The following is a 15512-nucleotide window of genomic DNA, read 5'->3' on the forward strand; positions in this document are numbered from 1 at the left end:
GCGTAGAGGAGAGAAAAGGAATGATGGCTGGGCCTCTCTTTATATAATTTCCGATGGGCCAAAAGAAAGACGAAAGAATGGGCTGGAAGAGAAATAAAAGAGTGAGCTGAAAAGGAAATAAAAGAATGGGCCGGGCTACGCCAGCCCACTCGACTTTTCTCATTTTTCTTCATCATTTTTTTAACCACTCTCATGTATTATTATTATTATTACTACTACTACTACTACTGCTATTTTTTATTTATACATATATATTTCTTGCTTTTGACCTTTTTATAAGTTTTTTAGCTTTTTTTTTTTTACAAAATAAATGGATATTTAAAACATCGATAAAAATTCGGATGTCAACAGTTGATTATCTTAAGGTGAAACTTGAAACTATGAGAAAAATTGAGGAAGATATTGATAGTCTTTTTCATCGACAATGCAACATTGAGGAAACAAGCCAATTTGGCAATTTGTTGTACTTTAAAAATGTACATCCGAACCAAAGAAAATGATGACGATGATGAAGAAGTCGGTAATTTGCACTTTATCATTTCTCTAATGAAATTTATTCTTTAATTGGCATTTCCTCAAGAATTAGAATGGTTTGTTCATATCAAACAACGACGCTCCATGACTCCAACATTTCAAGAAGTGGTAGTTTTAGATTTACACACTTCTAAATAACGCTTCTCTTTCCCAAATGCATCCATTTCTTCATTAATCACACGAGCTTGACAATGACCGATGACAATGGCTTGGGCTTGGCTGAGGACTAGTGGCATGCAGTTGAAGGACGTGACAACATTGGGGGCCCCAAAAACCGAGTCCTAGGGCTTGGATTTCAACAGTGATTGAAACCCCAGCAGCATCGATATGCCCTCCAATGGCAATAGTGATGATCAACAAATGGTAGTCAAGGTCCGAGTGGCTTCAACAATTACAATGGCAGGTGGCTGTTCTCAGCGTGGCGCAACTCAGATTGCGTCTTAGGGCTTGATTCTGACGTAATTTCCTAGCGGAGTCTTGATAGGTACAAGAGCTAGATAGGAGTATAAATCGGTGAAAAACCTACTCATGGACATAGTCATTAGCTGACACAACAATCAAATAGTAAACCAGTCGGTGCTTGTGTGGAGATTGGAAAATGTGAGGAAGAGGCTGATAGGTTCAAAAGAGACAAGAATTTGCTTATGCAGGAGCTTGTAAAGTTCAGGCAACAATGATAGGCTACTGAGAAACAATTACAACCGACAGCCTAATGCCTTCAAGGGATGGAGCTGGTAGCAAAGAAATGATGTCATTCCCGACACAGGCTATTCGAGCCCCGGATCGTTGGCACACTTTGTCCAACATTAGAATGAGAACAACATACAAATAACCATAGGCAACAAATGGTGAAGACTTAAGTAGGAAGATGTGTCTAGGAATGTTGATACTAATGATTTAGATGGATAGATTGTTAGATATTACCCTTTAGATATTACCCTCCGATAAATGAGGCATCTAAGGGGTGCATTTGGGAGTGGCACCCAAAGCTCCTTGGGCCAATTTAGGGATGTTTGGTAAAAAAATTTCAAATCCCATTTGGGAAATGCCAGCCTTCACAAGGCTAAAAGCTCAAGGCAGGTTGGGGTTGCCTTGGGCTTTTAGCCTTATTGGCATGCTGACCTAAATGGGTAAATAAAAAAAAAATCCCAAATTATTCTCTTTAGTTTTTCGTTTTTCCGATTTTGTCTTGACTATTTATCTTCTTCTTCTCCGTGAGTGCTCACTGATGAAGGGTAGGCAATCGTTGGCAGCAACCTCTACATGGAGGTCACCGAGGCCGTGTGACCCATCTAAGTGCAGATCTATTTGTAACCAGATGTGGTTGTCGGGACCTTTGCCAGAGGGTCACGCGGTGACCAAATCTGGCCAACCTTCTGGCAAGGGTTGCAGCAACCAGATTTGATCATCACGATGCTCGCTGGAGGGTTGTGATGCTCGCCGGAGGGTCGCGCGACCCTTGCTGGACCACCTACCTTTGCCGGATGGCCTGCATCGGACCACCCGCCCTTCGCCGGATCGCTTGCTCCTCGCCGGCGACTACTTGTTCTTGGCTAGCCAACTCTCCTTTTTTTTCTTTTTCTAATAACAAAAGACTTTTGCAAATATAATTTTTCCAAACATCATTTTATTTAAAGATACCTCACAATGGACTTTTATAATACAATTTACCAAACACAATTTATATTTTGAAAAACACCTTTAACTCAACGGCATTTGCATTTCCCCAAAGACTTTCCCTAAAAACTTTTCCAAACGCATCAAATGTTATGCTAAAGGTAGATTGTGGGATTGGATGCTACCTTGTTCAAAGGGTGATTGTCGCAACCCGAGGCCTTCGACTAGGGAATGGGAATTAGGTTTAGGGGTATTGCCAACTTCAAGCCAATGGTCTTTCATTAACTTGAGTTCTCCCATTCCTCCTCGCGCTACATCGAGCGTTCAAATTTTAAACAATTAATCCTACCTAAATTATTACATAAGGAGTTGCCATCAGCCTTATTTGGTTGGCTAGAAATCGAGAATGATACAAGCATATCTTATTATTTATGCAACCATAAATTATAGACTTGTGGATTTGATTACATTAGTCCTAAGAGTAATGACCTTTCGGTACCCAATTCAATCAAATGCTAGCTTACGCCGAAGCAACCTATTGAAAAATTCTGGGTTTCGTCCTAACCATTTTAAAACAAAGAAAATAACATTCAAGATATTGAGGTGCACAACCAAATATAATCATAATGAAAACGCGCAAGCATCTTCATATTGTCCTAAAAAAAAATATATCAAAACAAAGTACCTTATTGTAAAGCCTAAAGGCTTTTCTAATTTTGGGTTTAACTTTCTAGAGACCCGGCCAGACCAAACCGACACAGACCCTATGGGTCAGGGTTGGACTAAAAAAGAGGCCGGTCCCTAAAAACCCAGCCCATTTTCTATTTGTATTTCTTTTTCTTTTTTTTTTTCCTTTTCGGCTTATTATTTATTTCTTTATTTATTCTCCCTTCTCCTCCGCCCGTCTCCCGCCGGAACAGCACCCTCCCTGCCCGAAGCTATTTCTGCCCAACCCAAAACGTGAACTCATCCACCCTCAACATTAGGACTTAAAATCAACAAAAGAAGGCGTCACTCATGGACTGCCACTCAAACATTCAATGAAATTTCACTATCATCTACCATCAGCACTTTGCCGGACCACCAGGGCATCATCGACCATCATCTATTCTCGCTAGCACTTTGCCCGCAGTCACCAAGCAAGCACCATAGAAGCACCGAACAAGACTCGAAAAGAACAAAAAGCATATTGAGCAATGGTGAAAAAAGCGTGTTGAGGTTACCGAAAGATCACCATTAAACGAGCCCTATTACTACATATTCTTCGAAGCAACTGAAAATGGGACGAAAATGGGCACAACTTGGTTTAAACATTTTGTCAGACACAGGGCGTGCAGTGGATTTAAGAGAAGCAAATGACCCGTGCTATAACTCAAGGCAAATCAGCAATGAATTCAGGAATCTCACCATTAAGCTTGTTCCCGAGGAGATGCAAAAGGGTTGGGTTCTTCAGCTGGGAGAAGGACTCGGGAATCTCTCCTGATAACATTTTGTTAGACGAATCCAGAAACTTGAGGCTCTTCAAGTAGCCCAACTCCGGAGTCAAACGTATTCACTTGCAGAAACCGAGTGTCGAGATTCTGCAACTTGACAATCTCAGGCGGTATTTCACTGGGCAATCCGCAGTTAACAGCATCGAGCCTAACGAGTTCAGTGAGGTCACCAATCTCCGGAGGCAAGCCTCCGCCATAGCTGGAGAGGGCGCAAGGAGTAGGAGCTCCGGGAGAGGAGCTTGTCGATCGAGCTTTATTATCAACTGCTGTGCCATTGAATGAGGGCAGAACTGGGCTCTGCTCATGTCACTCACCCGTGCTTTCCTTGTATCAGAGACGGTGCTTCGCTCGCCATCCACTCGCCCGTGTCCTTTTGTTGCCGTCACTGCTTCGCGTTCACAGTCATGAGGAGTTGCTTAGGAGAGGGAATAACAAAGGGACCAGGCCTCTGTTTTTTTTTTTTTTCACTTTGCTCACGGGCTCAATTCCTGGGCTCAAAGAAAACAACACAAAAAACTTGGGCCCCAAAGGAAATAATAATCCGGGTAATGAGAAGAGTAACGCTGGTCGCATGGGCTCTTGCAAGCCCAAAATTTCGCTAAGGAAAATGGGCTAGGGGACATAGGCTCATCCGATGTATTTCATTATTTTCATTATTTTTAATTTTTTGTCTAATTATTTATTTATTTATTTTTATATTTTTGCAAAAAGACGGACGCCTACATGATCGACGAAAATTCGGGTCCCAAGAGTGACTCCAAGTGAGCTTTTAGCCGTGAGTCCGCCTAGTGGAAGAGGAGTTTGCCACATTGCCTTAATTGGTGAGGAAGATGTGACTTTGCCTGAGCTCTCTTCATTGTCAGATATGATGCAAGATAGAGTTCCAGATACTGCTGGTGAGGACAAAGCGAGAACTTATTTGGGAATCGGTGGTTTCATGGATCTGGATTCATTCAATGCATCAATATCTTGACATTGATGCTTTTTTGCTGGAGAATTCTTCCCGTTGGGACGACCTTCTCATACGAAGCCCAGTCCTTGAGAAGATTGAATCGACTTTAACATAAGGTAACTCAACAGGTAACGTTGAGCAGCCAGTGGAGAATGGATGGGACAAAGCTAGCATATGAATAAGCTCACACAACAAATGGGCCTTCTAACATAGTATAACAAACGAGAATGATCTTGATTGGGATAATTAGAGTGGCTCACACATTGCCTGAGATTATGAAGCAAGAACTTAAGCATTAGTTTTTCTCTTCTGGGCGATCTTTAGCACTCGTTGAATCATCCCTTTCACATCTATTATTGCTGGCCCTTTGTCAGGCTTCTTCCTGGCGCTCTCTCACCAGAAATGCAGTTAAATTGGCTCTATGATGTTGAAAGATGCCGACCATTTTTCATGTGATAATTAGATTTGAGCTTTTCATTAAAATGTCGTTGACTAGTGTTGAATTAGTTAAGGGGAGTTTTCCTTTGTTTTTGTTTTCCAAACATATCTTTTTGTTGGTTGATCAGAGCAGTTTGCTCATTAGAAACTATTGACTGTTGTTAATAGTGAATTCAAGTTATTTGGGGAACTGATATGATTTAAATGTATGTATAATGTATTTCTATAGTGTTGGAAACTTTGGATATTATTGATTCCCAAGTGGTAAAATTGCTTACAATCTATGAACAAAATTGAAGAATCACTTAAGTACACCACAGATATAAACTGGATAAGAACAACTTCTGTGTCTGCCTTTATCCCTACTATGTGAGCTATAGTTGGGTTAATCCTCAAACTTTTTCACCACTCCAGGTGCTCTTGAGGACATGTAGGCCCTTCCTGCCCCAACAACTCACTTGACAGACTCTTCACCAAACTATCAAATGCCGATTTAAGCTTTCCTAGCAATACTTGCTGCACCTTCTTTACCTCCTCTGCACTAACAAAGCAATCTCAGGATGCCATTCCCTTAGATAATTGACCCATGGAGGCGAACTTATAGATGCGCTTGGATAGTCAGCTGCAATTAGTGAGTATGTAACTTCCCTGTCCATGACCATATTGCTCTTGGCAGTATCCTTTCTGATTCCAATTCTGCCAATTCCCCGTAAAACTACACCCAGCTTTGGGTACCAAGCATGACCGTTCAAGGAAGTCGAGACAACCACCTTCCTCAGAATTGGGTTTTATATCCCCCTATCCACTTTCGGTTTTATTATGTAATGATCTCGAACTTAGTTCGAGTTCAGCAACAAATTAGTAATGGTAAATGCTTTATCGACCAAAAAAAAAAAAAAAAGGAAGTATAGGCACGAATCTGTTCACACTCTGGGTTCCTTTTTGAAAAACTGGCCTCAACCCCGACCCTTATTTATTACCCTAAGACCTAGTGATAAATAATTCTCAGTGCTATTCTTACATAATAAATTCATCATATGAATGGTAATTAGTAATGTTTCTCAAACATTTAGTTCACTGCAGAGAAGGTGTTCTCTCGAGGATTGGATGCTAAATCTCTTGCCTGATATTGATGTATCACGATCTGTTATATCCCTTGAGCTTGAAGCTGCTGCGAGGTCGTGCATTTGCTCATTGGATGAATCCTCATCAGTATATTATTTCCCTTCACTTGAACCGAGATTGTTGCATGACAGACATAAGGGTAATGGTATTGATAAACGTTTTCCTAGATTTTACAGATTTTGATGAGGTACATTTGTAGAGCTTAGATGCAAATTTGATTGTGACTGGTGCCATTCCTTTGCTGACCCAGCAACCTGTAACTGATGTTTTCAATAATGTCGCAAGCCCATCTATATTGTCAGATCAGGGCAATGATTCATCCTATAAGATATCTCAACTTGGATCACCAAGGCTTGGGCATACTGATTTTGCTGATCATGGCATTGACAACTCTGAACATGAGTTGACCACTCCGGAAGCAAGTTTGAAGTAGGCACTCTTTAATAAAAACTTCATTTTGGACAACATAGAAATATTTTCCTCGCTTAAAATCCGCAACAGAGGTGAAAACAGTATTGTCAGTGGCAGAGGAGCCCCTTATGATAATGCTGCCATGGTAAAGATCAGCGTGACAAAGACTTTCCTTCTAAAACAGGAAGTAACACGGTTCATGCTTGGAGACAATCATCCGAAATTGTTGGCAGCAGCTTAAGCTTCTGGAGCTGCGTTTAATCCCATTGCAAACAACACTATGTATAGTCCCAAATTTCCTGACATGCAAAATCCTGCCCTCGCAAGGTTACAGTTTTCCAAGGGACTTAGCTGTTCCCTTCCATCAGCAAAGCGGCTTAAGGTGAGCAGTGTTCTTACCTTCGTGCGACAAAGGTTATTTACAGCAAAAACAGACATGGAAGAACCCATAGCCAGATTGAATCAAGAGAATGCTGTGAGACAATGCTTAACAACAAAATTATGTTTTCTTCTCTTGGAGAATTTGTCAATTCTTGTATCTACTCATCATCTCCAATCAGGAGAAACGATTGCTGCCTGAGCACCATTTTGTAAACTGAGACAACAGTCGTGATTTGTGCCCTCCAGAATTTTAGCTCCTAGGCAGTAAATTATCGGCATTTCCTTCCCCAGCTGGTTGCTCTGAATTTCTACCTGTCAGAAGTCATTTTGATAGTATCTGCACGACTAATGAGATGTACTCAATGGATGAAAGGCGGTATGGATCTATTTGATGATACATCACATGTTTGGCCCTTGAAAGCCTGTGGTGTTCCAATCTGTTGTATTTTCTGTGTTCCAATCAATTATGGATCGTTCTGGTTGTAATTTTACCATCTTTAGACCATTACATGGTTAAGAGGCTGTCATTACCTGGTGGTGCGTAGACTTTTCTGACTGCTGTACTTGTGTTCGTTCATGTGTCATTGTTTTAGATGATGCAACTAAATTCTTGAAGATTGTGTCCTGAAGGTCAAATAACTTGAAGTGGAACTTGAAACCATGAGAAAAGCTGAGGAAGATGCTGGCGGTCATGTTCATTGACAGCATGTTCCCAGGAACATGAGCTAAACAATTTGTATTTCCAGAATAACGTTAACAAAAACAGCCCATCTTTCCCCCTCCCACAACGCCAACTCTAAAATGGCTGACTAATACGGTGCCAAATATATATATATATAATTAAAAAAATTCTCAGAAAATAAACCTCACGGCAAGCGATGTTGCAACCTCCTATCAAAGCTCCTATCAATACAAGTATATCTAACATATGTCTTCTTCTTCGCTTGCATCTCATGATTTCATTCTGTAAGCCATAATTCAATTGATTCTCCACATTTTGCACCATCTCCTTCAATGTCTCATTATCATTCATCAGTTGGCAAATCACTTATTTCTCCTGAATTGTCAGATCAAGATCAATCTATTCAAAAAACCCACAATCATCAGGCCTGTCAAAACAACATAATACTTTTCAACAGGTTTAGATACGACATTGTTCAAAATTGCTAAGTTCTAGCTAAGAAGTATTGCTTTACTTCTGATATGTCTGATTGCATCAAGCAGTTATAAATTACTTACCCTCAATGTTGAACAGCAAAATAATCTCCAGGCAGGATTTCTTCGTGAGGTATAGAGGGTTGCTCATCGCTGATGCTTGCATGAAATGTTACAATCATGGCTCATGAATTGACTCAATGCTCCGCCGCCACCGTTAGAACTTCCAATTTGCATTGATTTGCATTCAAAAATAGGAGCAAACTACTACTCTAAGGCTCACTCATCAGTGATGAGTCATCACGCAAATGCTTATGACAGAGCTGAACTTTGTAAAGGCCAGAAAAGGTATAAGAAATGCGGCGTCCTCCAATGACCAAGTCACACAGGTCTTCAATGTCATGATCAGGCATCTGTTCCGGTGGACAATGTGGGCAATCCAATCTCTGCAGCTTCTTAAATTTTGATGAATCAGGCAACCATTCTAAGGAACTGCATCCGTTAATAGACAATTCCTTTAATGATTTTTATTTCTCCAGACCTTGAGTCTCCATTAGCCCAGGGCAATTGGTCACACTCAACTCTTGGAGCCCCTGTAATCTCGAAATTAGAAGCCTTTCAAGCTTTGCACTATCCGTCAAATCCAAACGATGGAGTTTCTCCGGTTGCTGTCCAAGCAAATCATCCAAATTGACTTCCCTCAGCTGACAATTACGAAGGCGTAAACTGGACAGATTTGTCAAGTTTAAAAAGAGTGACCTTCCCATGGGTGACTTCACATCATGTAGAGTCAATCCTCGAAGACTGGGTGGAAGCCCCACCACAGATTGCGGGTCCACACAAGTTATCTCAAGAATCTGAAGCCGAAAAACAGTTGCCAAATTAATTGGAGGAAATGTAACCTCTCTAACAACAAGTGTCAATATCTCCAGATGAGATAGCCTCTCGATCCACTCTATATTTGGAGCTCCTTGTCCATATTCTGACAACCTAGGAGTGCCGCCCCATATATGAAGACCGACTAAATTAGCTAGGTATGAGAGGTCAAGGGTTGTCCATAATAAACGAGATGAGAACTTTAACTCCTTCAAATTCACAGGGAGCTTTGGTAACTGTTCAAGCTCATCACATTGATCCAAATGAAGTTGTTGGAGATTAGAAAGCTTATTCATAGTTGCAGGCAATCTTGTAATCTTGCTTCCTGATAGCTCTAGTGTCATAAAAAAGGATAGACCCCCAATTTCACGGGGAATCTCCCCCTTTAGATTTTTGCAGAAACTTGCATGCAAAGCTTTAAGATTCTCTAGCTTCCATGTGGCATTTGGTAGCTTTCTAATTGCACTAAAGTCCAAACATAAAATCTCCAACCATTTGAGATTTTTAATAGAAACAGGTAATTTTGTGATACGTGTTTCTCTCAGATTTAGCTCAAGCAAAGACTCTAGCCCTCCTATTTGGTTCGGTAGCTTCTTTAGAGGAGTCCAACAGATACTCATCTTCCTCAATTTTTTGAGGTTCCCAATAGAAGCAGGTAATTCTCTTATTTTTGTGTCATCAATATATAGCTCCAACAAAGACTCTAATCCTCCTATTGAGTTCGGTAGCTTCTCTATCGGAGTTTCAAAAAGACTTATCTTCCTCAACTTTTTAAGACTCTCAATAGAAGCGGGTATTTTTCTGATTTTTGTGTCGCTCAAATATAGCTCAAGCAAAGACTCTAATCCTCCTATTGAGTTTGGTAGCTTCTTTATCGGAGTTTTAGAAAGACTCATCCTCCTCAACAATGTAAGATCTCCGATGGAGCCTGGAAGTGTTCTAAGCAAAGAACAATTATCTAAAGACAAATCCTCCATACGCGTCATCTCTCCAATTGAATGATGAAGTTTTCGAAGTTGCATCCCGTCTATTTCTAGCATTGACAAGGATTTTAGACTATCAAATACAAAAGATAGTGGAAAAAGGTTGCAACCGTCCCACTTCAAGGTATCCCAAGAGATGATTTTCAAGTGCTTCGGGTGCTCTAGTTTAGATAGAGAGTCATCAACCACTAGCAAGTTTGAACACAATGCAATAGCCAATCTCTTCAAATTCAAGCATTTTGAGAAGTCGGGAGTCCTTTTTAAGCTTGGGCAAGAATTAATTTCTATAACTTTCAAGTTCTTGCTCACCTGAAAAAGCAAACCAAGAATCAGCAAGTCAAGAATGACAAATTTGTAAGTTTGGTTAGCAAGACAAATGCCATAAAAAGTTAACTGCACGATATGATGTTGTACCAAGCATGGCGCCCATCCGGCCCAATCTTTAGTAATGTTAATCCCCGAAACCTTGAGCACGGCTAATTTCTCGAGACATAAATTCGTCGCGTTTAGTTCCAAAGGGCAATGACTCCAAGAGAGCCATGTTAATTTGGAGAGAAGATTGTTAAAGTCCCCTACCAAGTTTCCGCCCTCTAATTCCAAATATCTTAGATTGGGCATCTTTGAAAATTCTTCACTCACGAACTTGTGCTCTTCGGAGAGTCTTGTTAATCTGAGTGCTATGACTTTGTCCGTTCCCTGATAATAAGAAAAGCATACATGATCATTTATATTGGATGACAAGTCTGAGGAGCTTGATTATGGTCGGTAATGAAACGCTCATTATTGCTTTGTTCGTACATATCTAAATTGACCATAACAAAGAGTTAATCAAGTTGATCTGACTAGTTCATACAATTGAAAAGAGTTCTTTACACTATATAAAGCATAATAATATTTCTAATCCAGAGCATCTCTATGGATCGAAACTTGCTTGGTATGGTCCATGTGGAAGTCGACTTTACTTCAACATAGCATCTCTTTATTAGGTTTCATATGAGTTTTATTACAAGACGAAGATGGGAGCTAGAAAGTCCTACTTGTTTTAGGATTAGTTGTGGATTTTACGGAATAAGAGATCAGCGTACAAAAAGGATTTGCTTTCAAAATAGTATAGATATTCAACAAACCTCATAGAAGTCTCTTGTCTATTGTATGAAAGCACAACCAGACTATCCACAAAAGATTGCATATAATTAGTGGAAAAACTTTTGTATTTAAATGTAACTTATCAACGCCTTTTAGATATGATGTGTAGTGGAATTAACATCATGAATTTTTACCCACGCCTTTTTCTTATTTTCTTTGCCAAAAGAAAAATTAAACAAAAAAAATATACCAGCAAGAAACTAACTCCACAACCGTTAATAAATGCATGGTCGATTTTTTCCTGAAGAAAATAGTAAGGTGACAATCGCTTACCTCTTTCATCCGAAACATGTCAAAGGCAATCTTGGGCTCCCACAACCTGCTACGCTTCCCTGGAAAATTATCATCTTCACGTTGAACAATTTCTCTTCCAAAATCTCTAAGTTGATCATGCATCCGTAGTATATCATTTTCATCTATCTTTATCAAAGACATTTGAGTAAGTACAAATAGTTCACTTTTTGGGAAATAGTTGGAAGCTTTCCACATATAGTACGGGTTGATTCTTCCTCTTCCAATGAAGAAACATGCGATATCAAGGAAGATCTCTTTGACGATGCTCTAACATGTCATAACTAATCTTTAATTTATTGAAGACTTCTTGCTTGGGCACAAAATCTAACTTCTTCAATGTGTCTTTCCAAAACTTTTTGCTTTTGCAGTAAAGTGAGGAACCAATAACCTCCAGAGCTAATGGAAGTCCACCTGTCTTTCTAATAATTTCGTGTGAGATATCATCATAGTCATGTGGTGGCCAATCCATCCTGAAGGCATGTTTACTAAAAAGCCGAAGAGCATGGAAAGGATCCATTTCTATCATTTCATAGATTTTAAATTCTTGAGAATGTGCTTGGAAACTACTCTCTTTGTCCTCCTCTTTGATTGGCAAAAAGTTGATGTCCCTCGTTGTAATGATGATTTTGCTTCCTGGACCAAACCAATCGCTCTTTCCTGCTAGTTTAGAGAGTTGCTCCCACTTATCCACGTCATCGAGAACAAGAAGAACTTTCTTATCATGTAACCTTTCTCTAATTATTTCAATCCCTACATCAACAGAATTGTGGATATCTAGAGATCTGCCTTGGAGGATTTCTGATAACAACTGTTTTTGTAACTCAACCATTCTACCATGTTGCATAGATTCGCGAATGTCCAAAAGGAAGCTATAACCTTGAAATTGATTGGAGATTTGATTAAAGACAGCACTTGCGAGAGTTGTCTTGCCGATACCGCCCATTCCATGAATGACCAAGTAGCGAACATCATGAGAACCATCGTTTAACATGTCCATGATAGCTTCAACATGATCATCAATCCCAACTAAATGATCAGGCAAATTGCTCTTTCTTTTCGTCAGTTTGGTCAAAATCTCATCAATAATAGTGTTAATGATTTCACCATGGCTGCCATATTGAGGTAAGAGTCTTAGCGCAAAACATATGGCAAATGAACTCTCAAAATGAGGAATATTGTAGACATAAAACTACTTGGATTTTTTAATATGCGAGGTTTTACCGAGTAAAATTTCACTTTTTTTAGTAAATGGAAATCTCAATTGATGAAAGAATTAGATCAATACTAAATTTGGATGGGTGGTTCAGGAAGAAGATAACAATTACAAAGGAAAAAGAAGAAAGAAAATGGATTAGCCAATATATTGTGATCGATTGGAGTAATTAAAAAAGAAAAAAAAAATTGAAAGAAAATTCTGCCCCTTATAATCATCTCACTTTTTATTGCAAAGCGAAAAAAAAAAAAAAAACAGATTCGAAACTCACACTCTTACCCTTTGTCCTTCATGCCCCATCCTTTGACTGTTGCAACCTCAGTCAGAGCCTCCTTCCATCCTAGAACTTCATCACGCATGAACTTCTTCTCATGCTTCTCCAAATCGTCGAGGTATAATCGAGTTTTAAGTTTCACGTCGTCAGGATTCACATTATAGAAAATGGGTAGGATCAATTTGTCACTTGCTTTGCTTGAGCACTCCACCATGTGCGTGAGCTCACGAAGACACCACACACTGGATGCATAGTTCCTGGAGAAGATGGGCACGTATATTTTGGATGATTCGATGGCACGGAGAAGCTCGCCTCCAATCTTTTCTCCCTTTCGGATCTCTTCGTTGTCTCGAAAAACGCGAATCCCAACTCCAACCAAGGAGTGATAGAGACAATCGGTGAAGTTGAGGCGGGTGTCGGGGCCTCTGAAATTCAAGAACACCTCGAATTTGGCCCCCAACTGCAAATCACCATCATCACCACAAGCCGACGTGGTCACTTTCTCCAGTGAGTCCCTCTTTCTATTCATCCTCCTTCAGGAACTCAAGATCTTCACCGGATTAGATCACAGCGAGACGTGGAATCCTTCTCTCTGAATCTGATCTGGGATCCCTCAAGAGGAATTAGCAAAGCGCCGGAAGAGGCAGGAGGACTGCAATGCGCTCTCGCTGTATTTTTCGCAGATTGGTTTGCTTTTACCTTAGCACCGAAAGGGAAAAGAACACCGACCGCTTTGATAAGTAAAGTCCTCCAAAGTGGCAAGGTCTACCTTTATCACGGTATACGAAAGCGAGAAAAATGTAGCGTAAACATGGACCGTCCCATTCAATGAACGACACGTGGCGCCTCATGTCGCCCATGGGTCCCACTTTCTCCCTTAGATAGCTGTGTCCTCTCTCTTTCCTTTTTTTTCAAATTTTATTCCCCCCTCTCCCTTTCAAATTCCATTCCCTCTCTCTCCCTTTCAAAGCCCCCATCGCCTCCACCTCCCCAAGAGCCCCTAGGGTCCCGAGCTCCTTTGCCTCCACCTCGCTCGCCCGTTGTCTCCAAAGCCCCCTCAATGGCTACGATTCATCAGCTAACTCCTCTCTCACTTTCTCAAGCACGCATGATCATGTTGACGCGCCATGAAATGAATGGCATCAAATCCCCGACCATTCCCAACGTGGCGATCGAGGACAAGGTCCATGCTTGATGTTTCTGTATTTTCTTTTTTTTCTTTTTTCCAGCATTCTGGTCGAAATTAGTTCCCTGGCAAAAAGGTGAGGTGCAATGGTAGGTCTTCACAATTTTCCCCGTTCAGAATATTATAAATGTACCAAACATGGAATTCTTCTGTCTTGTAGCAAAATAAATCCTTAGCCACCCCTTGCCCTCTTTGTAAACTCGTCATTTTCCCCCCTTCTCTCGAAACCTGAAATGGCGACAATTACCACTTTCTATGGGATCAAACAATGGAAATGCAATTCCATGACTATGACTCCAACATTCATTTTCAAATAACGTGAATATTCCTTAAATTCTTTTTTTGTAACGCAATGAGGCAAAACAGCAAGCAAATATCATTCTCGATTAGCTCATTTTTAAAATCCTATGGTTATGCTTGGCCTAGTGACATGGCCCAAAAATCATATAGGCTAGCTTCGAAAAACACATCGACTGTGATTAAGCTTTGAAATTCACATCAGTTGTGATTAAGCCCCGAAATAGAACTAATGTTCCTCATTTCTAGGTTTGATGATGAGCACAAAAACTAAATCACAATCGAATATGCTGGCACATTAACATAGATTATATTTCAGCTTCAATACTTTTCCGAACAACATTCGCGTGATGCCAAAATGATCAAACGCTTGATCCAATTTTTCACAAATAGCATGCTACAAAACAAATTCTCTATATCTTAAAATCTATGCGGTGAATGAATACATATAAATTTCATTCACAATAAAAGGAAAATGGAAAATTTCAAATAAGGGCTTGAAATGCCATAATTTTGTATAATATGGCCAAAAGTGGATATTTTCTCAAATAAGGCCCGAAGGGGCTAAATCATATTAAATATAGACTTTTGGTAGGCTGATAACTATTCTTGCCATCAGAGAATGGGTATTTTAGTAAAAAAAAAAAAATTATAAGTATATTTTTTTATTGTTTTTCTTTCCTTTTTTTTTTCCCTTTTTCCTCTACCTTCCTCTGACATCGTTGTGCCTCATCAATGGTCAGTGGAGGTCAGAGGCCTCAAGCAAGGGCTACCCTCATCAGCATTGGGTAAGGGCAGCCCTTGCCTAGGCGGGCAAGGGCGAGGGCATTACAAGGGGGACCCCTCATCGGATCTAGCGAGGAATGCCCTCGCTTGGTCCCCCATCGCCTGATCTAGCGAGAGCAACCCTCACTCTCGCCTAGGTTGGGCGGGTGAGGGTGACCCTTGCCAGCCCAGGTGACGGGGGCCCTAGTTTGGTGACATTTGCCATGGATGGTAGAGGGAATAAGGAAAAAGAAAAATAAATAAATAAAAGAACAGAAAAAAGATATAAAAATGTTAAAATGTAAAAGATGAAAATGTCCTTTTAGTAAGAGAGGTTAGGCTTTTTCTTTAGACTGATATGAGCATTCAGGG

General features: G+C 40.2%; 2 protein-coding genes across 4 annotated transcripts; both read right to left on the minus strand.

The window, feature by feature from the left end:
• Positions 1–7622: 7622 nt before the first annotated feature.
• On the minus strand, positions 7623–11655 carry LOC104444914 (disease resistance protein RPV1). 3 transcript variants are annotated; one of them, XM_039312201.1, is made up of 4 exons: positions 11385–11655; positions 10380–10661; positions 8191–10274; positions 7623–8008 (listed from the first exon to the last, which is right to left on the minus strand). In XM_039312201.1, exons 1-3 carry the CDS (start codon positions 11598–11600, stop codon positions 8634–8636), a joined length of 2139 nt encoding a protein of 712 aa, XP_039168135.1. In that variant the 5' UTR covers positions 11601–11655; the 3' UTR covers positions 7623–8008; positions 8191–8633. The 3 variants fall into 3 exon arrangements, with proteins under 3 accessions (XP_039168135.1, XP_039168136.1, XP_010057001.3); XM_039312202.1 differs by having other exon boundaries at positions 7623–8032; XM_010058699.3 differs by having other exon boundaries at positions 7623–8060.
• LOC120286267 (disease resistance protein RUN1-like) lies at positions 11647–13592 on the minus strand. The gene is made up of 2 exons (XM_010058698.3): positions 12898–13592; positions 11647–12514 (listed from the first exon to the last, which is right to left on the minus strand). Exons 1-2 carry the CDS (start codon positions 13419–13421, stop codon positions 11647–11649), a joined length of 1392 nt encoding a protein of 463 aa, XP_010057000.3. The 5' UTR covers positions 13422–13592.
• Between the last annotated feature and the right edge of the window lie 1920 nt (positions 13593–15512).

This window comes from Eucalyptus grandis, chromosome 5, assembly GCF_016545825.1.
Source record: "Eucalyptus grandis isolate ANBG69807.140 chromosome 5, ASM1654582v1, whole genome shotgun sequence".
Lineage (NCBI taxonomy): Eukaryota > Viridiplantae > Streptophyta > Magnoliopsida > Myrtales > Myrtaceae > Eucalyptus > Eucalyptus grandis.

Coding starts and splice junctions, on each gene's coding strand:
- LOC104444914 (XM_039312201.1), bottom strand. CDS start 11,600: ATGTGGAAAGCTTCCAACTATTTCCCAAAAAGTGAACTATTTGTACTT. Junction 10,662..11,384: donor ACATGTTTCGGATGAAAGAG/GTAAGCGATTGT, acceptor TCTTATTATCAG/GGAACGGACAAAGTCATAGC. Junction 10,275..10,379: donor CCGGATGGGCGCCATGCTTG/GTACAACATCAT, acceptor TTGCTTTTTCAG/GTGAGCAAGAACTTGAAAGT.
- LOC120286267 (XM_010058698.3), bottom strand. CDS start 13,421: ATGAATAGAAAGAGGGACTCACTGGAGAAAGTGACCACGTCGGCTTGT. Junction 12,515..12,897: donor TGGGGCATGAAGGACAAAGG/GTAAGAGTGTGA, acceptor TCAATATGGCAG/CCATGGTGAAATCATTAACA.